This window comes from Guillardia theta (assembly GCF_000315625.1).
Source record: "Guillardia theta CCMP2712 unplaced genomic scaffold GUITHscaffold_266, whole genome shotgun sequence".
NCBI lineage: Eukaryota > Cryptophyceae > Pyrenomonadales > Geminigeraceae > Guillardia > Guillardia theta.
The window spans coordinates 1-9540 of record NW_005434410.1 but is presented as its reverse complement, the minus strand read 5'-3'; the positions used below and the strand labels follow the sequence as shown (position 1 = coordinate 9540).

The window sequence follows — 9540 nt, the reverse complement described above, 5'->3', positions numbered from 1 at the left end:
CGCGCGCGAGAGGAGGGGTGGGGGGGGCGGGGAGGAGGAGGATGGGGGATAGAAGCAGGTCAGTTAAGGAGCGCAGAGTTAGATTGTATGAAAGAAGTTATAATGATGAAATTGTATTACACACAATGACCTAAAATAAAGCATATGATATCGCTAACCGTACCAGGCTCGGAGCGCGTGATCCTTGCGAGTCCTTCTTACCCCATGAGCGCCATCATGCTCGGATGAAGCGTGACTGCGAGCATGCTCGACGACTACGACCTGAGAGATGCAGCAACCGCCTCCTCCCATCCTTCCCTCCTCCTCTCCCTCCCGCCCCACATGCAATCTTCTCCATGTTTCTACTGGGGTACTGAGGGAGGGTTGTGAGGTACCGGTACATATGACTACAATCACCCCCTCTGTCTATACCATTGGGTACTCACCCTACCCTACCTCCGAGATTCGCCTCTGTTCCCACAAATATGTTTGATTCTTCCCCTACCCCACCCTGATTGGCTTCCTTTACTTAACTACCCTCTACCCATGCATCCTAGCTAGTACCCGTGATAAATCCATGTTTCACTACCCCTTCGGCTATATGACAGTCTACCCCATTGATTCACGCACCCTGCCCATGTATACCCCTGCCCCATCACTTGTACTCCCATCGCTTCCCCCACCCCTACCGTACCTTTGATCTACACCCCCACCGTCCTTCTCTCATCCACCACCCTCATGGGGGTAATCAGAACGCTGCTTTTTGCTACCGGTGCGTAGATTATTGTATACCCCCTGTTGGTCCTTAGGGGTACCTGAAGACTACCTACCCTGTTGGAGGCAAAAATGCTCTCACCCACCCTTGGAGGATGCGAATTCTACCCTACCCCCTATCAATTCTACGAACTTCATAAGTGGAGTGCCCACCCGAGGTTCTCAATTTCGTACAACCCAACTCAAGCCACCCTCCTCTGCTCCTACCCCATGCCTCCCCCGACGTCCGCAACTTTCGGTTCTGCCTACCTCGCCCTTCCCAGCGAGTCCCCCACTAGTCCTGCTCTTCCCTCTGCTCTTACCTTCCTCCCTGCTCCTCCTGCTCCTCCCCTACACCACCTCCGACCCTCTCCAAGACAGCGCTTGGTCTCCCTCGCTGCTTTGCTGCGCAACCTCGCATCCGCAGGCCTTGTGACTGTGATACGGAGAGATGATAACTGCATGCTGGGCTTCAGCGAGATTCAAGTGACGCAGCCATACTTCCACGACGCCATGATCGACATGGTCAAGACCAATGATTTCTGGAAGGATGCCAACCGGAGCAGCAGCGGGGACACCAACCACGCTCAGATCATCTACCGCTTCCTCAACATCCTCGGCATACGCCCTAAGGTCAACACTCGCTATGCCTCAGCCGACCAGCAGCAGAAGGCAGACTTCATGTGGTCCATGGAGTGGGCCTTCGACCCCGAGCGCTGGGAGAAGAAGCGCTCTAGCAAAGATTCGCCTCTGCTCGATGAGTACAAGAACGCGACGCCGGATGTTGGCAGGCAGGGCGCGGCAGAGCATGGGCCAGGGCCGGTCTTGCATGGTGCTTTGCCATCAGCAGAGGAGCAGGAGGTGGGGCAGCAGCAGGAGATGGAGGATGAGATGGAGGGGAGCTCGCGTGTAGTTCACGGGCTAGTGGATCGCAGCGATGGGCGGAATGAGAGCAAGTGTGAGGAGGACGACAAGCACATGCAGCAGCTCTACACGGACGAGGCGTGGCGCATGCCCTCCCTTGAGGCCGAGCCCGAGGAGAAGCTGATGCCGCTACCTCAAGTGCCAAAGCAGCCGAGGGTCTTGGCCACGTCGCCTGAGCTGTATGAGGAGCTGGAGGAGTCGGAGGAGCTGCCGGAGTCTCGTCCTGTCTCTCTCTCTCGTAGCAGCAGCTTCGACCGGTGGGACGGATCGAAGAGGGCCAGGTGCTCCTCTGAGTCTTGAGCCCAGGACTCCCAGCCCTTTCCCGGTCCACTCTCCATGGACAGCCGAAAGCATCTTCCGGGAGGCGTCAGTGTTCCTCACGCCATGGGACTAGAAGGAAGAGCATGACTTTGCCGTCAGGAAGAGGGGGGGGAGAGGAGGATGGGGGATAGAAGCAGGTCAGTTAAGGAGCGCAGGGTGAGAGCTAGAGTGTAACTGGAGTGAGAATAATGTCAATGATAATATGTGTGATTTACAAGCATATCACGTTACGATGGATTCTATCAAATTTTTGAAGAATGATGGCTCTGAACAATCCGTGAGTCACAAAATTCGATCAAAACCATATTGGAGCTGTTGTTGTACTGGTTGTAGGAGGTGGTAGCCTCCCGATTTTTGCCGTGATCGTTGAAAAGGGTGGTGAATTGTTTTTCTGTCTCCTCACGCTCAGTGAGATTCCTTCGTATGGATGGCCGAGCTCATTTCAGCTACCTATGGGATCTGAAGAAACAATGCTGTGGTGCCTGTCACCCTCCCCTGCTGGAAGAGAAAGTTGTAGATTTTATTGTGCAGCTGGCGAGGATCGAGATTTTGGCTACAATTCCTCCTGTCATGTCTGTTTCCCTTTCACATGTTCCCAAGTCGTCGCGCGCATGCCCAACATCACAGTCGAGCTTACATGTGACATTGTGCGACTGAAATCATACAGAACCACTGAGAGGCACAGAGGCCAAAGGCTGTTGGAAGCAAGTATCACACTTCACCAGCCTTGAACAGCATTTTGATGCATTGCGTTACCTAAGAGAAACGAATGAGACTTGTTGATTTTGCAGACAATTTTGACATGTTTCTGCAACTCCTCAAGTTCACTTTCATGACCTGCCGAGAACTCGAGGTCAAAGATTTCTTGAAACATGGGAGTTGCATTCTGTACAATGATCATTCTTTGATTTCAGGTCCTTTCCCGCTTCAAAATTCTCTTGACATCTCGACAACTTGTCAATGCCTTCATGACATACACGATTCATCGATTGGCAGTTCGTATAGTTTCATGTTTCACCAGCGCATTAATGCCCGGCTGCCTCCATCCCTGTTTTCCATCTTGTCCTCCTTGCTCCAGGGCTTCTCCCGTGCACAAGTTTCTTCCTCACTCGCACCATCTTGAACACAGACGTGGGAAGTCACTTGGCTTAAAAATTAAAAAAGGAGAACTTGTCTACCCTCGTAGACACAACTTGTCTGGGAGCACTTTCGTGCCTAATTGGCGCTCTGGACTCTTCCTCCTCCTCGCCTCCTCCTCCCTCGCTCTCCCATCAGGAGATTCTCCTCCCTTCCCTCCCTCCCCGTCACTTTCCTGCCTGGTTGACGCTCTGGACTCTTCACTCCTCCATCACCCGCCCGCCCTCGTGCTCTGTTAAAACCCCCGCCTCCTCGACTTCCCGCCTGTCAATGCAGGAAAGACATCGTTTGGTATCCTCCGCATCGGAGATACGTGGTCTTGTACTACCCCCACCCCCCTGTTCCCCACCGCCAAAACACCCTTCGCTCATCCCGCAGTACATTTTTTTAAAATTAGTACCCCCAGTTTAAAATGTTCTTGTCATTCCAGTGAATGTTGGCGGCCAGAGCGGTTCAATCCCTGTAGGGGTGTAGTGAGTTTTCTGGAAATGTAGGGGTGGGGGTAGACCAAAGGAACATATGTTTAAAACAAGAAATGGCGGGCCAGCCATGCAGGAAGAGTTGTGAGCGAGGGAAGCGAGGGAGAGGAGGAGGAGGAGGGAGAGAAAGGAGTCGAACAGGAGGGAGAGTAAGAGAAGATCAGAGAGATTAGCGCAAGGGAGAGCGGAGAGAGGGAGAGAAGGAGGGATGGGGTATTTGATGCAAGGAAAGGGAGGAGAGGGTGCAACGAAATCCAATGAGTGCACAAGAAGGAATAAGTTGTGCAAGAGCATGGGACAGGGTAGAAGAAAGTGAATAGGATGAAGAAATCTGTGAGCAATGCAAGGAATCTTTGTTGATCCCTTATGTCCGTGCTTGCTTGCGTTTGCGGTCTGATCCAAAGAACACTGAGGGTAGTGAGACGATGAGTAATGTAGAGATAGAGACAGCGCGTGGGTGATGCTCGATCCATGTGGGGCTGAATTGTACCAAGATGATGGGTGAGAGGGAGAAGAGGCCAGGGTGTGTGGGTGGTGGCGAAATCGGTTGGATAGGAGAGGGGAGGAGATTTTCAATTCCGTGTGTGTTGGAAATCACGGTCACGCATGATTCGTGTTTCTTGTGCAGAGGGCTGCCTGTCAGGACACCTCAACTTGTGCAGTGAACCGTTTAATGTGAACAACCCGCTCTCTGCTCGCAAGGCAGATATGCTGGCCGCTGCTCTGAAATTCCATTGAGCTCCACTCGTTGTTTGCAACCCCCTCCTTCCCAGCTTCCTTCCCAGCAGGCCGAAGATGACAAGTGACGCGGAGCAAGCGCGAACCGCGCAAGAGTTCTCGCAGAAAGAGAGAAAAAAACTGAGCCGAAGCTTCACGTTCGCGAAATTCCTGGATGAGAAGATGGAAGCAGCTTTCAGAGATGATCTGGATAGCAACACCTGGCTTGAAGGTGAGAAGAGTCTACTCGTTCACGGGCCAAGACTGACATGCGCATGGAAGAACACCTCTGTCTGTGGGGAATAGTTGTCTCAATCTGCGACATCATCGTCAAGGCCTACATCATCCATCTGATAGTCGAGTATGATGCGAAGCTGAGCAGTGCGAATCAACCAATTCAAACAAAACATCTGTGGAACCAAGAGGTGAGCACGGCTGCTATCCGTCTGAGTTGTTCTCCGTTCGGTGCTCTGATGATAAGCTCTCCTCCTGCAGTTCTTCTTGCCAGCCTCGAACACGATCTTGTCGATGTGTTGCATCCTCCTCCTCGGTCTCACCAACATCCAAGTATGCTGGCAGAGCCTTGAATGCACTTTGACCACGTCCTCATGGTTGTGATGTAGACATCGACGAGATTTCATGGCATCAGGTGGCTGTTGAGGTGCAAGAATACCTTGTTTGCTATCTGGACAATCTTTGCAGAGGTAGAACTCCTCTTACCGAGGATTTCCGTAGGATTGACGATTCCTTCTACAGAACTCTCACAGGGTCGGATCGAGTCATGAGAAGTACCTGCAGATCTATGTTCTCCTGCAGGTCTTGTATCACTTGACCGTTGTTGACGAACACAATGATGGGCTTTGATCAGATCTTGTTCGGACATGTTGTCTTCCGAGAGTTCTGGGAGCATGAAACCTGGATTCTCCTCCTGATCTGGGGAAAACTCATCAACTACCTCCGGAATGTCTACATGGTAAGTACCCTCCCTCCCCCGTCCCTTGCACCTCGCAGGATCTCTGACGTCTTTTGCGTCGCAGACTCTGCACGTCTTTCACATGGATTCGGGTTTGTAAATCGCAGCTTCCGGCAGCGATCTCTGACTTTACAGCAGCAACTTTCCTGAAGACCATCAATCTGATGGAGGAGAACGTAGGAGATGGTCAATGACTTCAGCAGCTTCTGAGTCTTCGGCAGGTTGGAGTTGTGTGGAAGACTGGGCTGTCACTGTTCTCCATCGCCGTGCTGCCGCGAGTGTATACCACGTTAAGGAGGAACTGGCTGCTGAGGGTGAAGGGGCCGGAGAGCAACCTGAATCAGGAGAGCATCATTCCAACAGTCTCTGCGACTGTGAGCGAGGAGCTCATCCGAGGGAACGATGGATACTTCGACAACGATGAAGTCAAGTCGCTCGTGCTTCTCGTGAGTGCCTGGACAGCCCAGCAGGGTGCGTGCTGAAGTTCCTTCCTCTCCTCCTTGCAGGTGGGTGATGAAGTGGAGACGATGAAGCAGGCTGTGAAACGCTCCGACAGTGTCTATTCGCTGACAGGCAAGTCGTGGGATGTTTGTTGCTGTTGTATGCCAGTGTACGGTTGTAGCTTTAGTGATTCACGATGTTGTTCTTGGGTCTACATATCACTTGTGTCAAAGTGATGTGTAACCCATCTTTCTTGTGTTGGCTCCTCCTTCTTCCCTCCTCCTCCTTGCTGCTGCTGCTGCTGCTGCTCCTCCTCCTTCCGTGTATTCAGATTGTTTAATTTTCTTTGAAGTCGCTGGCAAGAAATCAAACATCAAGACCTGGAGGAAATCGGACGTCATGGTGAGATCGAACGGGAGGGGCTGCTACCGTCGTTGAGACGTTGGATGTTGCAGATTGGGAGCGGAACATACGGTTGCGTCTACAAGGTCAGCTCCTCGTGTTCTTGCCGTATTCACGGCCATCCACGTTTTGTTCTTCCTTCATCTCAAACTTCTGCACTACTTCTCAAACTTCTTTCGATCTTCTCAAACTTCTGCCGAACTTCCTTCCTGCCGCCTCGAGTCTCTCAGACCTCACCCCGTGATCCTCAGGGCTACGACAAGAAGACCAAGGAAGAGTTCGCGATCAAGACAACGTACCTTCAGGCAACTCCTCCACATGCCTCGTGCTGTCGTCTCAACCTGCAAGCAGGGAATGACCAAATCCAGTCACCTGATTCAGCTCGAGCACGAGCTACAAACTCTCCAGGTGAGTGAGGAGAGGAAGGAGGAGGTCTCGTCTCCTCATGGTGGAGATCTCAGCGCCTGTCGCATCCCAACATCGTCAAGTACAAAGGAGCGAACATCATACAAGATCAGCTCTACATTGTCATGGAATATTGTCAAGCTGGAAGGTTCAAGCCTCCCACCTCTAGTGCCAGGGCAACAACCACCAACTGCTTCTCCCCCTCCCTCTGCTTCTGCTTCAGCTTCTCCCCCTTCCTCTGCTCCTGCTCCTGCTCCTGCTCCTGTCTTTTTTCCTCTCCTTCCCAACTTTCGCTCTCTCTCCAGCTCCTTTGTCTTCCCCTTCATGTAGTCTTTTCTTTCCTCCCTCCCCTCATTCAGCGACAGTCTCTCATCCCTCCTGGACGTCGCCGGCAAGCTGGAAGAGCAAGTGATCCGAGCCTTCACAAGAGATCTCACCGAGGTATCTTCTTCCTCGAAGCCTCCTGTACCCACTGCTCCCTCCTTCTTGATATTCCCCTTTGCCCTCACTCCCCTCCCCTCTTTCTCCTCCTCCTCTTCCTCCCCTCCTCCTCCTCCTACTTGCGCCGTTTCTTGTAGTCTCCTCTTGCCCTCTTTTCTCCCTCTTTGCTGAAACGTTTTCAAAGGGATTATCCTACCTCCACAGACATGGGATGATGCATCGGTACTAGTTCCTCCTTACTCCCCTCAAACCCTCCACACCCCTTTGCTCCTTAGCCTTCCTCCTCTTCCTCCTCTTCCTCCTTCTCCTCCTCTTCCTCTGCTTCACCTGCTTCACCTGCTCCCTCCCTCCCTCCCACTCCCTCTCGTCCTCCTTCTGCTATCATTCTTCTTGACTCACAGTGCTGTAGGGATGTCAAGAGTGGAAATTGTCTAATATCACGAGAAGGAATTATGAAATTGGCAGACTTCGGAGCGGTGAATCGTCTTGCTCCACCCGTTCACCCTTTTGCCATTTTCATCCTTCTGTCCTTCTGAATTGATGCATATCATCATCATCAGTGTCATCATCATCATCATCATCATCATCTCCATCATCTCCATCATCATCTCTATCATCATCCGCACCATCATCATCATTATCATTATCATTATCATCTCCTCCTCCTCCTCCTCCTCCTCCACCACCACCACCACCACCATTATCATCAACAACAAAATCATCGTCTCCCTCATTCATACCTGTCTACCTATCTTATCTCACGCGCTTTTCAGTCGCTGAATATCAAAGACACCTACCGTGGTGACCTCCAAGGAACTCCCGGGTACATCGCGCCGGAGGTGAAGAACATGTCGAGAAGAGTTGGCGTGACATGTCATGACAGCTGCTGAGAGAAAAAGAGCTTCACCGTCAGAGTGATGTGTGGGGTCTCGGGTGATGTTTGACATGTTTGAGAGCGCAATGGTTGAAAATTTCGATCAAAAGGTGTATTGTACATGAGATGTTCACCCTGGAGCTCCCGTTCGATGACAACAGCGATGATCAGCTTAAAGTCCACAAGTTGTATCGGCTTTCACAGGTAGACTTGATTCATGTTGTCTGCTTCTTGATTCTTCTTGTTTGTCTTCTGTCGTTTTCTTCTGATGATCTGCTTCTGGAATAATCATTTCATCTTTCTGACTTGTTGTGTTCTATGTTGTGATTTGCAAAGTTCGTACGTAATATCTCAATTTGGTTTTGTTGATCTCAAATTATTTTGTCGTTCTATGTGTTTCTGTAATCAATTCGTGCATCAAGTGCTTTTCGAGAAATTGATGGCCTGTATCATCATCATCATCATCATCATCATCATCATCATCATCATCATCATCATCATCATCATCATCATCATCATCATCATAACAAGGTCTAAAGCTTCCAAACAGATCGAAGAAGACCCGGAAATTCCTAAAGACATTAGTGAAGAAGCTAGAGAGTTTCTGTCGTCCTGTCTCAAGGTGAGCTTGTACACACCAACATCAACATCAACATCAACATCAACATCAACACCAACATCGACATCGACATCAACATCAACACCAACACCATTATCAACATCAACATCAACATCAACATCAACATCAACATCAACATCAACATCAACACGTCTGAATCATCTCATGAAGATTGATTTCCGGAAACGTTGCAACACCTACAAACTTGCCAAGGTGAGACGTTCTTGTATCATTGCAGAAATTTCTGTCAAGCTGAAACCCTCCCAGTTGAAATTTCTTGAGTGTCGGAACAAACAAGAGGAAACATTGGCTCGGCAACGTGCCGGTAAGGAAACTTTGGAGGATACATGCAATCTTGTGAATACTTCTGATATCTTTGTGTTGATTTCTGAACCTGAATTCATTTCTTGATGTCTTACATGCAAGAGCAATTCTTTCCTCTATTCTTTTCTTCAATTTTTGTTTCTCCTTTACAATATTTTGTGTCTGCGGATCGTCTCAAGTTTTAAAGCGCATTGCTGAAATTTTACATTTTTGCAAACAGTGCTAGCGGCAAATTCATTTCAATCAGGTCAGCTTGTGTTGAGATATTCTTATGTTTTTGCTTTGTCTTTGTTCATGATGACGGTAAAAATGATTGACGGGGACGACGGGGACGGCGATAAATGATGATGATGATGATGATGATGATGATGATGATGACGATGACGATGACGATGATGATGATGATGATGATGATGATGATGATGACGACGATGACGATGATGATGATGATGATGATGATTAGGGTCGGGGCATGCGAGTGGTGGAAGTTCGCAGGATCTTTCTCTTCCGTGGAGGTTCATCATGAATCCCTTGATCTCCTTCATCTCCTTCATCTCCTTCATCTCCTTCATCTCCTTCATCTCCTTCATCTCCTTCATCTCCTTCATCTCCTTCATCTCCTTCATCTCCTTCATCTCCTTCATCTCCTTCATCTCCTTGATCTCGCGACATTCTCTTGTGTCTGTCGCTCTCACTATCCTCCTCCACCGCCATGCTCTCCTCCTCCTCCTCCTCCTCCTCCTCCTCCTCC

General features: G+C 50.1%; 3 protein-coding genes across 3 annotated transcripts; all 3 read left to right on the top strand.

The window, feature by feature from the left end:
* Window positions 1–1194: 1194 nt before the first annotated feature.
* On the top strand, window positions 1195–2050 carry GUITHDRAFT_121926 (hypothetical protein; the record flags this gene model as incomplete). The annotated part of the gene is made up of 2 exons (XM_005818802.1): window positions 1195–1913; window positions 1963–2050. 2 exons carry the CDS (start codon window positions 1195–1197, stop codon window positions 2048–2050), a joined length of 807 nt encoding a protein of 268 aa, XP_005818859.1.
* Window positions 2051–4388: 2338 nt separating this feature from the next.
* On the top strand, window positions 4389–7909 carry GUITHDRAFT_121925 (hypothetical protein; the record flags this gene model as incomplete). Its single annotated transcript, XM_005818801.1, has 19 exons — window positions 4389–4542; window positions 4593–4775; window positions 4819–4877; window positions 4934–5014; window positions 5067–5126; window positions 5179–5283; window positions 5348–5375; window positions 5422–5459; window positions 5505–5754; window positions 6056–6126; window positions 6180–6212; window positions 6378–6451; window positions 6495–6534; window positions 6588–6679; window positions 6891–6972; window positions 7157–7194; window positions 7382–7448; window positions 7746–7811; window positions 7856–7909. The coding sequence occupies 19 exons, from the start codon at window positions 4389–4391 to the stop codon at window positions 7907–7909; spliced, it is 1575 nt and encodes a 524-aa protein (XP_005818858.1).
* Window positions 7910–8285: 376 nt separating this feature from the next.
* Window positions 8286–8641, top strand: GUITHDRAFT_121924 (hypothetical protein; the record flags this gene model as incomplete). Its single annotated transcript, XM_005818800.1, has 2 exons — window positions 8286–8430; window positions 8469–8641. The coding sequence occupies 2 exons, from the start codon at window positions 8286–8288 to the stop codon at window positions 8639–8641; spliced, it is 318 nt and encodes a 105-aa protein (XP_005818857.1).
* Window positions 8642–9540: the final 899 nt, after the last annotated feature.